Raw genomic sequence first — 16,250 nt, forward strand, 5'->3', positions numbered from 1 at the left:
CCAAGGGAAGGTGGGTGCTTCCTGCTGCTAAGACCAACTCCCAAGGAGTAAGAGAGTGTCCGCATAGCTCATCCAGGTCCATGTCTCTGGGACCAGAACACGATACAAAATAGTAGAAGGCAAACCCGAGGTACAAATGCAGAATATTCTGCACAGCACACACTTAGAAAAATGAGGTTTGTCTTATAGTTGACTATATGGTGTTAGAATATTTGGGCCGCAGCATAGAGGCTTCCCTGGAAGACAAAATCCTAAAAGTGGGTTAAACACTATTAGTTCCAAACTGCTTTCATAACCTACACAGGAAGTGGGCGAGGCATGAATTTGAACAGAACTGGTAGGAATGCAAGAGGAAAAACTGAGTGGCTATCTAGTAGGCACAACCCACATTCAGATGACGTGGTTTTATCTTCCACCCACTTTAGGAAGGTAAAGATCTGCTCTCTGCACCATGACGCTGTGGGCATCCGTCCCCAATGTGACTGCTGCCTTCCACCCTTCCGCATTTATCTTACTTGGAATCCCTGGAATGCAAGACCAGCACTTTTGGATCGCCATCCCCTTCTGTTCCATGTACATCCTCGCTCTGGTGGGCAACGGCACCATCCTCTACGTCATCGTGGCAGACAGAGCCCTTCACGAGCCCATGTACCTCTTCCTGTGTCTGCTTTCCATCACTGACCTGGTGCTCTGCTCAACGACGCTGCCTAAAATGCTCACCATCTTCTGGCTCGGCTCCCACATCATTTCCTACCAGGGCTGCCTGACCCAGATGTTCTTCGTTCATGCAGTCTTTGCCACCGAGTCTGCCATCCTGCTGGCCATGGCCTTTGACCGCTACGTGGCCATCTGCCGGCCGCTTCATTACACCTCCATCCTCAATGCCACGGTGATCGGGAAAATTGGTCTGGCCTGCGTGCTCCGGGGCCTGCTCTTCGTCTTCCCCTTCGTCATCCTCATTGAGCGCTTGCCCTTCTGTGGACGTCGAGTCATCCCGCACACCTACTGTGAGCATATGGGCATAGCCAAACTGGCCTGTGCCAGCATTAAACCCAATACCATTTACGGTCTTACTGTGGCACTGTCAGTCACCGGCATGGACGTGGTGCTCATTGGCACCTCCTACACCCTGATCCTGCGGGCAGTGCTGAGATTACCCTCCAGGGACGCCCAGCTCCGCGCCTTCAGCACGTGCGGAGCTCACGTCTGCGTCATCCTCGTCTTCTATATCCCAGCCTTCTTTTCCTTTTTCACCCATCGCTTTGGCCGCCACGTACCTCCTCAAGTGCACATTGTTCTTGCAAATCTCTATCTCCTGGTACCCCCTGTCCTCAACCCCCTGGTCTACGGCATTAACACCAAACAGATACGCCTGAGAATACTTGACACTTTTGTGAAAAGGAGGCATCTGTAATCTCCGAGTGCACAATGATGTCTGTGCGAGATGTTTCTGCTTCTGCTAATCCCAGTCAGTATCATGGAACACCCGAGATGTACACGGGCTCTCAGATCAAGGCATCTATACCTGCTAAGTACACACAATGCTAGTCTTTTTTGTTTGTTTTGTTTTGCCTTGTTTTTCAAGGTAGGGTCTCACTCTAGTTCAGGCTGACCTGGAATTCACTATGTAGTCTCAGGGTGGCCTCGAACTCACGGCGATCCTCCTACCTCAGCCTCCCGAGTGTGGGATTAAAGGCATGCACCACCATGCCTGGCTCCTCGATGCTTGTCTTCTTTAAAGTTAGGATGTGGGCTGTCGAGGGGCCTGAATGTCTTCAAGGGAAAAGGAAAAGGCCAGGAGGAAATGTGACACTTGAAAATCAGGCCAGGGTGTATGTTCAAAGCAGAGGAGAAGAGTTATCAAATGATCTACTTCTTATCCCTTCAAGGGACAGATTACACGCACATTTACTCGCAAACAGATGACAGCTATCAGGGTGCAATCAATGACAGGGTCATCCTTGGCCAGAAATGGACATGAGAACTCAAGGCTCTGAGGGGAAACAGATCAGGACGACTGTGCCATGGTTCATTGTGAGAGGAACAGAAGCCATAACTGTCATTCTGGAAGCATGTCATTGTAAGGGGAAGACTGAGCACACAGTTATTAAGGCATTGTTCCAAAAGATGCCACTTGGTCTGTTCTTACTCCCATGACATTTGCTTTCTTCCTGGTTTTCTAAGGTGATGGGATTAACATCAAATTTTTTTTTAGGTCTACTGTGGCCTTGGACTAATTTATTTGCTAATCTCAACTAACTAGTAGCCCCTTGAGTATCCCAGGAGTTGCAGGACAGTTTTCTGCTAGCGCCCTCAAGGCTGATCACCAGGGTGACATGAATCCTCAAGTAGTTAACCTTTATTCTTTGTAAAGACTTGTCCTCTGTGAGTTGTGGTGTGTCCTCCCGTGCCCCAACTTGGAAGAGACAAGTGCACATAGCCAATCCACACTACATAATACAATTAAAGTTTCTGTATTTGCTTTTTCGTCTTATATTACTTATTGCAATGCATTCTTGATTTTCAGGGCTGTAATTCCTCTTTTCAACTTTAGCATCTGTATCATTTTCTTTTGTAAAGGTTCCGGCCTACTCACAGTTAACTTAATTCACTGTGCAGTATTTGATAAATGAGAGGTGTATAAACAGACATCATATGCTTCTGCGGCATGTTCTTCTGTAGCCCAGGCTGGTCTGAAACTTCTTCTATAGCCAAGGATGATCTTGAACTTCCAGTCCTCCTGCTCCCACATGGGAATGCTGGGATTAGAGGTATGCACATGGCTTATGCAGTGTTATGGAGCAAACCCAAGGCTTTGTACATGTTAGACAAACACAACTGAGCTACATCCCCATCCCAAGAGACCATCAATTTTGTTGTGCTATTGTAAAATATATATAAATATAAACTTTGCCATATACCAATTTTAAGTGCACATTTTAGTGATAGTAATTACATTTGCAATGTGTAAAACCATCACTACTTTCTATTTGTAAAACTTTTCATAGCACAAGTAGCAACTTTGTAACTTTGTAACTATCTATCTTTCAATCTATCTAGTTGTGGAAATTTTTAGTATTTTATGAAAAAAAAACTATTGCTAGAACTTTAAAAGCATGTTTTAAAAATTGAACTTCTATTCAAAAATATTTATTAAGGATAGCTCACAGGTGTACAAGGTGCAGTGCCAGACTTTAGAAAACTCACTATTGAGAAAGAGGGAGAGAGAGACAGAGAAAGAGAGGGAGAGAATATAATGTAATTATAAAAAAATTAGTCACGTGTGGTGGCTCACGCCTTTAATCCCAGCACTCAGGAGGCAGAGGTAGGAGGATCATCATGAGTTTGAGGCCACCTTTAGACTACATAGTGAATTCCAGGTCAGCCTAGGCTAGAGTGAGACCCTACCTCAAAAAACGAAACAAAAAAAATATATGTATATGTATATAGCATTTCATATAATAACCCAGTGACTCAGTATGAATGACATGGAAGCAAAAGGGACAATGTACATGTCATAATAATTCTGTTTTTTATACTAACAGTGATATGGTGACTATACCTCAGGTCTCCCACTGATCGGGTCAGAACCCAGCCTTTGAAATACTGAAGGCTGAGGGTAATGTTAAAAAGCAAAAAAATAAAATAACATCACCCAGGAGCAGTAACAGAAAATATTTGTTGCCTGAGGTATAAAGGAAGTAGATAAACATATTACATGGATTGTATTGGTAATGACAAAACCAGAAATCCATAGGTTCAGATGAGCAACCTTGATAACATGCACACCTGTGTGAGTGCACACACACACACACACACACACACACACTTCACTTCACATTAGATAGCAGAGAAACACTTCATGAAATTAGGCTATGATTATAGTAAAATGTGTGTTAGCGAATTGATCAATCCTTAGGTGATCCCTAAGATATAGAAATGAAGTAACAGGCTAATACTAGCAATGAAGCAACCAAAAGGCAATTTGAAGATGGAGCCTTGCCTTGTCCAGAGGCTGCATACTTCATGTCATGTGCTGAGCCCAGTGGCTTTCCATGGCCCAGCAAGGAAGACCTGCTACTACTGGAGGCTGCCTAAGAATTCTCAGCTTGCATTTTCACTGGCAGCAAATTTACTAATAATTTTCACTGGAAAAGGGACAGTGGCAGTGTTAGTTGAGAACATACGTGCAAAATAAATCCCTAAGAGCGTACCTAGTTGTGACCAGCACCTGAGCCATCTTCTCCAGTGAAGAACAAGAACAACATATTTTTTGGTCATGATTTATTTCCTTCCTTCCTTCCTTCCTTCCTTCCTTCCTTCCTTCCTTCCTTCCTTCCTTTCTTTCTTTCTTTCTTTCTTTCTTTCTTTCTTTCTTTCTTTCTTTCTTTTTATTGACAGCTTCCATACTCACAGACAAGGTAGATATTGAGGGTCCTCAGTGTCTGTCTCCTTCACCCTTGTGCTGATTATCAGATTCACTAAGAAAGCAGCACTCTTGCTCATTTCCCCATTTCCTCTGTGATTTGGGGGCGGGGGGAGTTACCAGAAGTCATTTATCTCCTCAGGTCCTATGCCTGTCTGAAAAAAGAGAAGCAGATTCTCCAATAGAGAGTGAAGTCAGCACAAATTAAAAGAGATAAGCATTATTAATTTGGAGAGAATTTAATGGGCGTGGAGCTTGGTTTTGAAGAGGAAAATCATTGTCTGAATATGATTCTGACTTGCTTCCCAGTTCCAGATATGGGTTCCTTTCCACTGAGCAGATCTGCTAGCCACTCTGAGAGTAGCTGGTTACCCACCATGGCTGTGTGCCACTACTGCACTCCTCTGAGCATCAAGGGAGGGTGCTTGCTCCTGAGTAGCTTAGACCTCAGGTTGCTCAGACAGCTGTTGGCCACTTTTCCTGGTAGCTCATGTAGTACCTTCCAGCACTTGATGGGCTGTGTGGGGTCTGGCTCTCTTGCAGGTTCCAGCCAAGTGTCTCCATGTTTAGTGCAGACAGGTGTGGTGTCTTCAGCAGTAGGGTCTTACCATTAACCTCTAGTGGGTAATCAAGTGTTCTGCTAGAAGTCTGTCTTGTTTTGGGGGACCTGTAGGTCTCTCGGATCAACAGCTCACTGTGGGTGTTAACTGCATGGTAGGCCTGGGAGTTACAGGCCAAGGGGGGGGGGGTGGGGGAAGGAAACAAGGGAAATTTAAGATTAGGTTCCATCCCACCCTCTTCAGGACCCTTCTTCACAGGTGCTCCTGACAAGCTCCTGTTCAGAGTTCAACCTTTTAGTCTACCTTCCAGGATAACACAAAACTGAACTCAAATTGAACTGGTACCATCAAAACTTATTTAGGTTTATTTTTTGAGGTAGGGTCTCCCTCTAGGCCAGGCTGACTGGGAATTCACTAGATAGTCCCAGGATGGCCTCCAAGTCCTCCTACCTCTGCCTTCCGAATGCTGGGATTAAGGGTGCGTGCCACCTTGCCAAGCTTAATGTAAATTCTTTATACCCATAGTTTGTCTTATTATTTACCAAAAATAGATTGAACTAAAAGTAAACTAAATTTGGTATTTTTACACCTTAGAATATCATGAGTGATATGACAGGTACAGATTTCTAAATATCCATATAGTTAGATTGTCTGTATTTCCTCCATTTTGTCATATTGCCTTTATTACATAATCTGCTAGTTATAGACTTGAGCCTTGTATTGACACTCTTCTGTTTGGATTACCTGTCTATTGTGGCCCTGTGTCGTTATTACTTAGCGCACAGCAGTTTGTAACAAATTTTTATTTCCACCAGTTTAAGTCCTCATTTATTTTGTCATTATCTTCTTTCAACTGAATTTAATTATTGTCTTTGTACAATTTTTTTGGTCCAATAGAAATTGATGACATTTGTTAGGATTTGTATCAAGTTTTATTAATTCGCTTAGGAAAGAATAATCTTAATATACAGTTGTATGTGAAGTTTTGAGATATTCGAGAAAGCAAAACTGAATCAGAGCTCATGAATTAGGACACAGTTTAGCCTTTTCTAGCTATTAGAAAGAAAAGGAGGGAGACTCGTCCAAGAGACATGCGCTGAGATTAATTATCAGAATTAGAGTTTAAGCCGGGTGTGGTAGTGCATGCCTTTAATCCCAGCACTCGGGAAGCAGTGGTAGGAGGATTGCCGTGAGTTTGAGACCACCCTGAGATTACCTAGTGAATTCCACGTACGCCTGGGCTAGAGGGAGACCCTACCTCAATAAACCAAAAAAAAAAAAAAAAGAATTAGAGCTTTATTAGAAGGGTATGGGATCATTCCACAGGCAGCATGATGGGGTCTCTAAGTAAGAGAGAAAGTGGATCCTGAGGCTGAGGAGAGCTAGTATGCCATGGAACATGGAAGAGTATGGCAGGGTCACTGAAGCCTGAGAGAGGGGCATCAGCTTCCAAAGAACAAAGGGAGAGTCTTGATCTTATGGATTCATGAGAGAGAATGGAAGGCTCTGTATTGCGAGAAGACAGGCTTAATTAACACTATGTGCTCAGAGTCACATAGGCCCTAGCTAATTTGAGGTAAGGTGGACTCAGCCTGGGCAGCAGAGGGCATGACTTTACCTTCCTGGCTTTGGACTCTGGACAGCAAATCTTCTCTTTATTTCCTGTTTTTTTAGAAAAAAAAATTTTTTTAACTTTTTTTTTAATTGAAAACCTTCATAATGCACATAATATATTTTGACCATCATCTCTTTCATTATCTTATTTTGTTCCTTTCTTTAATCAACCCTTCTATTGAACCCTCTCTTTCCAAATAATCCTTCTTCTATTTTGATGTCTTTTTTGCCCTCCTTCCTCATCCATGATGAAATATCGATGGGCCCAATATTATGCAGGCCCTGTGCAGGTAACACAGTCACTGTGGGGTAATAAATGCAATGACCACATCATGTCCAGAAGACATTATTACAAAGCACTCCTCCCCTTCCTCTGTCTCTTACATTATTTTCACCTTTTTCATCATGAGCCTTGGAGGGTGGGATGGAGACGTCTCCTTTAGTGTTGCGCCCTCAGTAGTCTCTGATTCTCAGTGCTGTGATGAGGAGTGATGCTCTTCAGTGCTTACCACCGTCTGTGAGAGGAAGCTTCTCTCACCACAGGCCATTCACTTAGCAAAGCGATCACAGTAGCTTCCCCCTTCGGACCATGATTTTCCCAACCTTAGGCTTCTGACTAAGTTTTCAGTACTAGGCATGAGCTCCCTCCCATGAAGCCAGACTCAGATACAACTAGAACTCAATAGGCTACCCTCATAACAGTCATGCCACTAATGACCAGTGGACACACCTTTCCTGGCTGGCTATCTAGCTTTCAGGGCACGTTGCTGGTTAAAATTGTTAATGACTTTTCTTTCCCAGAAGCCTATACAGCTCCTTCCAGCGCAATGACTTCTAGAGCAGGAGCTCTTAAAGTGACCATATCTGGATCCTTAGAAATGAAGAAATAAATTTAGTTATTTTTGCCTATTCATTATTAACTTGCTAGATACTTATTATATGTCTACTGTGTGTCAAGCAGGGATATTGTTTCATTAGTGTGATTATCCAAGGGATGAAGTTGAAATATTTTATTCTGAAGAGGGAAGAGTCCTCGGGCAATAATAGAGGTTATGACAGACCGTTAGTGGATAGTCCTCAAGAAAACCTATTGAAGAAGTTGTATTCAAGAATGTGATTGGGGCCAGGCATGGTGGCACACGCCTTTAATCCCAGCACTCAGGAGGCAGAGGTTAGGAGGATTGTGGTGAGTTCAAGGCCACCCTGAGACTCCATAGTGAATTCCAGGTCAGCCTGGGCTACAGTGAGACCCTACCTCGAAAAACCAAAAAAAAAAGAAAAAAAAAAAAAGAATGTGATTGGTCTGGTCTGTGGATTTAAGTGAGAAAACAGAGCTACAGGAAAGGATTCATTTTCATTACTGTCATCGATACCTACCTGCCACTTTCACTTGTCAGGACCACCTTGGGACACACACAGGAAAGAGATTACAAAAGGCCAGAGTTTCTGAGTGTCATTAGAACCATGGATTTCTTCAGAGGAAACAACAGGGTGAGGGCACATGCCTGTCCTCCAGTACATCTGGATCATTCCATGGACATCACAGAACATTCAGTTCGCCATTCACTTTTCCTTGCCCTTGCTTCCCTCTTTCTGATAGCCAAGTTTCACAGAATTCTCTCTACAGGACCTGTGTAGAGACAGAACTCACAGTTAGTTACAGTGTAGAATTTGGCTCTCCAGCTGAAACGTGGCTATCTGCAAGCCCTTGGGCTATGCCACCATCCTTTCCAATAGTCGCATTGGATGCATTGGCCTACTGAGCTTGTTGGGTGCAATCCTGTTTATCCTCCCCATGCCTATCCTCCTCCAGCACGTGCCCTTTCATGTCCGTCCTGCCATCCACCACCTACTGTGAGCATATGGCTGTAGTGAAGTTGGTAGTGTGGACACCACAGTCAATAGGATCTATGGGGGGCTGGAGAGATGGCTTAGCGGTTAACCGCTTGCCTGTGAAGCCTAAGGACCCTGGTTCGAGGCTCGGTTCCCCAGGTCCCATTAGCCAGATGCACAAGGGGGCGCACGCGTCTGGAGTTCGTTTGCAGAGGCTGGAAGCCCTGGCGCGCCCATTCTCTCTCTCTCCCTCTATCTCCCTCATCGTGTGTGCTAATCATCCAGGCTATCCTGCACCTGTCTTCTAAGGAAGCCCTCCATAGAGCCGTGAACACGTGCACCAACATATCTGTGTCATGCTTGTCTCCTGCACCCCCTCGCTCTTCTCTTTTCTTACTCACCGCTTTGGCAGAGGTATTCCACCACATGTCCACACCATCCTTGGTAACCCCTACTTCCTTGTTCTGCCAATGCTCAATCCTATTTCTTTTAACTTATTTATTTGATAGCAACAGGCAGAGAGAGAGAGAGAGAGAGAGAGAGAGAGAGAGAGAGAGAGAGAGAGAGAGAGAGAATGGGCGCGCCAGGGCTTCCAGCCACTGCAAACGAACTCCAGACGCGTGCGCCCCCTTGTGCATCTGGCTAACGTGGGACCTGGGGAACCGAGCCTCGAACCGGGGTCCTTAGGCTTCACAGGCAAGCGGTTAACCGCTAAGCCATCTCTCCAGCCCGCTCAATCCTATTATTTACAGAGTGAAACCAAGGAGTTTCAGGACAAGGTGACCAAATATATATGCTGGAGGAAGGAGCCCATCCTTTTTGGCCCTAGTCAGAAACTTGTTTGATATTTCATTGGTTGGGGGGTATGAGGAGGAAATGGCAGATACTTTCAGTTTGGGGAGAGTTAACTGGTGGTAAACGTGTGTCACAATAGAAGAATTAGCACCATGATGTTTGGCCTTGGACAAAGAAACCAGGACATTGGAGACCTTCTTGGTCTCAGTAACTTAAAAGCAAGGCAATCCTTGTCTGTGAAATAAAATAATGACATCAGTTCTCTGCATATGAGAGTGTGGTAGGGCAAATTACCTGTGATAATGTATGTCACAGAACTTTGAACACCAACACCACCAAACTCATGTGAGAGCACGTGGAGGAAACAGAGCACACAGCAAATGTGCCCACTACCAGTGAGCAGTGGAATATTGCGTACTTGATCAAGGCATACTTGAGCAGAATGCAGGCGAGCTTGTGTGCTGGAGAGCAGGGGAGGGCTGGAGCCGTGCTACTACAAGGCTCTCTACAGGTTTGGTGACAGAATATTTTAAGTTTTAGCATATCGCAAATTCTGAACTTAAGGAAGACACATCCTTTACATAGATAGTAATCTTTACATGTCTTCTGTGAAAAGGATTTATTTATTTGTTTTTAACTTTTTGTACTTTAGTTTTTTAATTTTTATTTTTTGTTTTTTTTCAAGGTAGGATCTCGCTCCAGCCCAGGCTGACCTGGAATTCACTATGTGATCTCAGGGTGGCCTAGAGCTCACAGCAATTCTCCTACCTCTGCGTCCCAAGTGCTGGGATTAAAGCCGTGCGACACCACACCCAGTTTGTATTGTTTCATTCTTCCCTCCAAGTTGCTCCCACTATATTTTCATAAAATATGGCATGGTGGCACACAACTTTAATCCCAGCACTCAGGAGGCAGAAATAGGAGGATTTCTATGAGTTTGAGGCCAGCCTGGAGCTACGGAGTGAGTTGAGATCAGCCTGGGTTAAAGTGAGACCCTGCTATCTATCTATCTGTCTGTCTATCTGTCTGTCTGTCTATCTATCTATCTATCTATCTATCTATCTATCTATCTATCTATCTATCTACCTGTCTGTCTGTCTGTCTATCTATCTACCTATCTATCTATCTGTCTGTCTATCTATCTACCTATCTATCAATAATCTATCATTATATCTATCAGATATAGATATTATATATATATGTATGTATATGTGTGTGTGTGTGTGTATATATATACACATATCTCACATAGGTATATTCTTAAATCTAGATTCATAAGAGATTACGTGTGAGCTTGCTTTTCTCCTAATTACTGTTTTTTGTCCCTCCTCTTAGTCTCTTTTTCCATCTCATTCTTCCCTTCTACTTTCAACCCATATATACTTCTATTTGAATCCAGATTGCACATATGAGAGAAAACATAATATTCTTGCTGAGTCTGGTTTATAGTGTTTAATGTGGTAGGCTCTAGTTCCAGCCATTTCTCTGCAAATGACCTAATTTTGTTCCTCTTTCCACCTGCCAATTTCCCATTCTTATAAATGATTCTGTGGCTTTAGTTCATGGACCAGGAAATTAGGACCTGTTGGCAGTTTGTTCTCTGTCTGTTTTGAAAATAAATTTGTTTTGGAACCTAGTCAAACTTATTTACTTATGTACTATTTGTGCCTGCTCTAGCACCCCAGTGAAAGGTTATGGCAACATAACCTGCAAAACCAGAAATGTTAATCTGAAACTTTATATAAAAGTTTTATGATCTCTGCCTTTAAGGAGTACATTCAGACTGGTCCCAACTATTCATGGGAGGACAGAAATAGATATATTGATATAGATAGATACATGATAGGTAGATAGATGATAGATAGATTATAGATTGATAGATATAGATAGATGATAGATTGATAAAACATAGATCACTAGATGATTGATAGATACATAGATCAATAGGTGACAGATGGATGGGTAGATAGGTAGATAGATAGATACATACATAGACACATAGATAGATACATAGACAGATAGATAGATAGATAGATAGATAGATAGATAGATAGATAGATAGATAGATAGATAGACAAATAGATAGGTAGGTAGGTAGATAGATAGATAGATAGATAGATAGATAGATAGATAGACAGACAGACAGACAGATAGATAGATAGATAGATAGATAGATAGATAGATAGATAGAATAAGAATGAGAGTGTGTATGATCGTGTGAGGGATGATTACACTTGCTCTCCAAATTCCAGTCTGTGTCATGGAGAGGCTGTCTAAACATGATGCACAGAGCTTCCATTCCAAAGAGACTAACCTTCTAGAAGATATAACTCATTATTCAAAATCCATCACTGAATTTTCACCAAAAAAATGCCTTCCACAATGGCTAAGTGTGGAGAGGATGCCAAAGGAGGCTCATTGCTGGAGGCTGGGAAATATATTGGTGGGATGTTTGCTTGGTTGACCTCAAATTCTTTGGAACCCTTAGAACTAAAGTGATTTTCTAAGTTTAAGCACATAGAAAATGATGAAATAAGTAAATAAAATAAAAAATATTAAAATACCATTACTTTCCTGAGCTGGCACGTAGCTCAGGAACTTTGCCAGGGCACTACTAGGGATGGTAAATGACTTCAACTCCACATCCACAGTACATAGAGTGTCAAAAAAAAGTAGCAATGGACACAGAGCAGCGCTATGAGGAACTGAGCCCTAGCCTCTGAGCAGCCTAGGAAACCCATACTGTTTAACATGCATATTAAAACCAGAGGTGCAGTGGTATTGTATGAAGAGATCTTCATCACCCACAGTGGACAGGTAGGTAAAATTGGAAGGTAGACTAAGGTCTTAATTATGAGACACAAGGCTCCACTGACAGTGAGTATTACACTAAAGTGGTTCTGATGTGCATAATACAGGTTCTTGGTAGATAAAACCTAGAATCTTGGAACTATGACAAAGACATTAATATCTGGGTGGATGAATATTTTTCCTTTTTTTTTTTTTTTTGAGGTAGGGTTTCACTCTATCCCAGGCTGACCTGGAACTCACTATGAAGTCTCAGGGTGGCCTTGAATTCACAGTGATCCTCCTACCTTTGCCTCCCAAATTCTGGGATTAAAGGCATGCACCACCATGCCCAGCAAGGTGGATGCATTTAAAGAGAATGATTCAGTAATCTTGCTTAGACCTTGTAGACATGCAAAAAATTTTGCAAAAGCAAGTTCCTTCTCTCCTGACTTTCAGACAGACCACTGTATAACAAAGATGGCACATTCTCAAGCTCACAAGAAACAAAACAGGCATGCATATTGAAAATTATAAGGGCTAACTGACAGTATTAGGAGGGTCCAAGTCACTCTATAATTGACTTCTGGAAATGCTTAATAATTAATATACATTCTTAAGAATGGCATAATGAAAATTAGGAACTCTACTGAAACATGTATAATGTGTGTTTAATTACAATACAAGCAGAAACTAGATGAATGAGGAAGAATGTCTATAGACTATACCAGCCTAGGTATAACCTTTGGGTGTAGCTGGAATATGATATGGTTTCACAGCATACATGTGTATGTATATCTGTGCATATCTTAGGCCTGACAATGGAACCTGAGTACCTCCTTTCATCAAAGCCCATGTATATAGAAATACATCTCAGAAGAGTAGAAATAAAACTGAAATGTGTCAAGGCATTTAAAATGGAGAGCAAATGGAAAAGGAAGAGATGTTTAGTTCTCCAAATACTTTGAAATTGTTAATACTCCAACCAAGTAGATCTTGAATTCATTTTTAATATAGGGCATGAGGTAGTCATAGAGCAGGTTGCCACAAGTTCTATAGTTAGTGTTGCTTTGTGACTTTTTCATTTGTTATGTTTCTTCAAAGAGACAACACAGGCATGACTGAGTAGGAAGTGTGGTCAGATAGGTCAGGATTTGATTTCAGCCTTAATCAATTCAGTGCCCATGTCACCATGGGAATGAGTCTTTGCAACACATTGTTATGCACCTTGAGTCATCATTAAAATACTATATGTAAAAATTGCTGACATAGCTAATGGAGCTATTCAACAGATATTATTTCTGCTGTAATTAATGGCATGAAAGGAACAGGTGTGGCCCCTTCCACTCAAGCCAGCTTCATTTTATTTATTTATTTTGATTTTTCAAGGTAGGGTGTCACTCTAGCCCAGGCTGACCTGGAACTCACTATGTAGTTTCAGGGTGGCCTGAAACTCATGGCAATCCTTTTACCTCTGCCTCCCGAGTGCTGGGATTAAAGGTGTGCACCACTACACCCGGCTTGGCTTTATTTTTTTTAATTCATTTATTTATTTGAGAGAGAGAGAGATAGAAGGAGAGGAGGAGAGAGAATGGGTGCACCAAGGCCTTCAGTCACTGAAAATGAACTCCAGATACATGTGCCACATTGTGCATCTGGCTTACATGGGTCCTGCAGATTTGAACCTGGGTCCTTAGGCTTTGCAGGCAAGTGTCTTAACCATTAAGCCATCTCTCTATACCTCATGCTTGATTTAGGGTAGAAACATCCTAACCCTATCTGTTGCCCTGAACTTTCCTTAATGTTTCATGGCATATTGACATACTTACCATTCTGATCCTAAAATTCTTCTCCATCAGTGAAATTGTATTTTAGGGATAGCAGAATATTCAATAACCTATTTATAAAATTTCTCTTTAAAAAGATGGCATGAAGTATAAATCCTGCCTACATGCTCTAAAATTCAGCAAGAAACAAAAAGGCATGAAGATGGCTATCACAGATTCAAGATCAAACTGCACCATTTTCCACTATCTCAACGTTTCTCAAACTACCACTTGAAAAAATTCATAGTTAAGAGTAAAATAATACATGATTTTACTAAGAAAAATTAATGGCATAGCATGCTAGAGAGTGTTTCCTGTCCTTTCTTACATGGAAAACATTCTGGCTGTATTTTTCTTTCAGTTTTTAGGTGTCTTTCACTCTATTCAAGACCAGATAAAATCTAAGGAAATGAGCCTGAACCAGATGTGGTGACGCGCACCTTTAATCCCAGCACTCAGGAGGCAGAGGTAGGAGGGTTGCTGTGAGTTCGAGGTCACCCTGAGAATCCAGAGTGAATTCCACGTCAGCCTGACTAGAGTGAGACCCTATATCGGAAAAACAAACAAAAAACAAACAACAACAACAACAACAAAAAAAAAACAAGGACATGAAGTATTTGTACAGAAAGGCTTCTCTGTTGTGGTTTTATATATGGAGTTCCAATAGTCCCTTGAATCATACATCAGGATTCTTTATTTTCCTTGTGATGGAGGCTTTCATGTTACATATCTCAATAGTGTGTGAAAATTGCCTATACAACACATTCTTAGGTTACTTCATTTGAGTCATATACATGCGCACTATCACAGTAATCTAGTCAGTATTGGCAAAATTCCATTTGACTGTTAATTTTTCAATATCCACAATAACTTAAAAGTCACTCCTCAGTTTTGTGAAGTTATTACCTGCTAAGGTGTGATACAGAAATCACTACACAAAGTTCCTTTAAATAAGAAGACACTAGTTATAAACAGGGAATTAGAGATTTGCAAATACAAAACCAATGGCAGGAAATCAGTCTGTTGTGGCCTGTTCTTTGCACACCTCATGTGGAGATAGCGCTGGGTGGTAGGTGGCTGCCAGGGGCTTTGGCAGATGCCCTCGTCACTCACTTGGTTGAAGTACTATCACTGGTAGGTGCCATCTACATAGGCGTTTGGCTACTTTGTCCCTTATCTCCTTCGTCTTTATGCCGTAGATGATGGGGTTGAGCGTGGAAGGCAGGAGAAGGTAGAGGTTAGCCAGGAGAATGTGGGCGTGGGGCGGGGTGCTGTGAGCGATGACGCGGTGCGCGATGGAAGAGAAGAGCGCAGGCGCGTAAGTGATAAGGATGACGAAGAGGTGGGCTGAGCAGGTGTCCAGAGCTTTGCAAGTGGCATCGCGAGAGTTGAGGCGTACCACAGCCTGCAGGATGAGGGTGTATGAGAAGCCAATGAGCAGTAGATCAAGTCCTATCACAAGCAAGATCACAAAGAGCCCATAAATACTATTGGCTCTGGTGTTGCTACAGGCCATTTTCACCACAGCCATGTGGTCACAGTATGTGTGAGGAATGGTCGTGCGGCAGAAAGTCAGCCTTTGAAGTAGAAGAGGCATGGGTAAGACAAGAATCACCCCCTTGGCCAGAGCCATCAGTCCCAGGTGAGCAACTAGAGAATGGCTAAAAATCGCATTGTAGCGTAACGGCTCACACACAGCCACAAAGCGGTCAAAGGCCATTGCAACAAGCAGGGCTGATCGTACCACAGAGGCTCCATGGATGAAAAACATCTGAGTGAGACAGAGACGGGCATCCATGTCTCCATTATTGAACCAGAAGAGGCCCAGGAGCTTGGGCACAATGGCTATAGTGGAGATGAGGTCAGCGACCATCAGCAGGGCCAGGAGCAGGTACATTGGTGTGTGAAGTGTGGGCTCCATGATGACCAGGAAGAGGATAGTACCATTGCCAATAAGGATGGCCAAGAACATGGAAGAGAAAGGAATAGATAGCCACACGTGCTGTGACTCTAAGCCAGGAATGCCCATCAGAGTGAAAGTCATGATGCCAGAATGGTTGAAGATCATGGCCGAATCGCCTGGGAGTTGTTAAAGCTTCGGTGCCTGTCAATGAGACATGGTTGGTTGGTTGGTTGGTTGCTTAGACTGGCATGGGGCTTAATGATGTGTTGAACTGGGGCCCAGAGAAGGATGACACAATGCCTTTTCTGGATCATGAAGTCCACAGTCCAATTTCAGTTCTATCTCTAAGTATCTTTCTTGTTCTCACAACCAATTCTTTATGGACCCTTGGCTGCTCATCTGCAAAACGGATGTTGTAGTGGACCTTCACTTCTCCCACTTACAGTTCAGCAATCGTGTGCATCATGTTTTTTTTTTTTTTTTTTTTGTTACGTAATGAGTAAGAA

General features: G+C 42.6%; 2 protein-coding genes across 2 annotated transcripts; one reads left to right on the forward strand and one right to left on the reverse strand.

Annotated features, from left to right (window-relative positions):
* Positions 1 to 451: 451 nt before the first annotated feature.
* On the forward strand, positions 452 to 1,414 carry LOC101611061 (olfactory receptor 52D1-like). The gene has a single exon (XM_004650725.2). It carries the CDS (start codon positions 452 to 454, stop codon positions 1,412 to 1,414), a length of 963 nt encoding a protein of 320 aa, XP_004650782.2.
* Positions 1,415 to 14,946: 13,532 nt separating this feature from the next.
* Positions 14,947 to 15,909, reverse strand: LOC101610767 (putative olfactory receptor 52P1). Its single transcript, XM_004650724.2, has one exon. The coding sequence runs from the start codon at positions 15,907 to 15,909 to the stop codon at positions 14,947 to 14,949; it is 963 nt and encodes a 320-aa protein (XP_004650781.2).
* Between the last annotated feature and the right edge of the window lie 341 nt (positions 15,910 to 16,250).

This window comes from Jaculus jaculus, chromosome 3, assembly GCF_020740685.1.
Source record: "Jaculus jaculus isolate mJacJac1 chromosome 3, mJacJac1.mat.Y.cur, whole genome shotgun sequence".
NCBI lineage: Eukaryota > Metazoa > Chordata > Mammalia > Rodentia > Dipodidae > Jaculus > Jaculus jaculus.

Coding starts and splice junctions, on each gene's coding strand:
- LOC101611061 (XM_004650725.2), top strand. CDS start 452: ATGACGCTGTGGGCATCCGTCCCCAATGTGACTGCTGCCTTCCACCCT.
- LOC101610767 (XM_004650724.2), bottom strand. CDS start 15,909: ATGATCTTCAACCATTCTGGCATCATGACTTTCACTCTGATGGGCATT.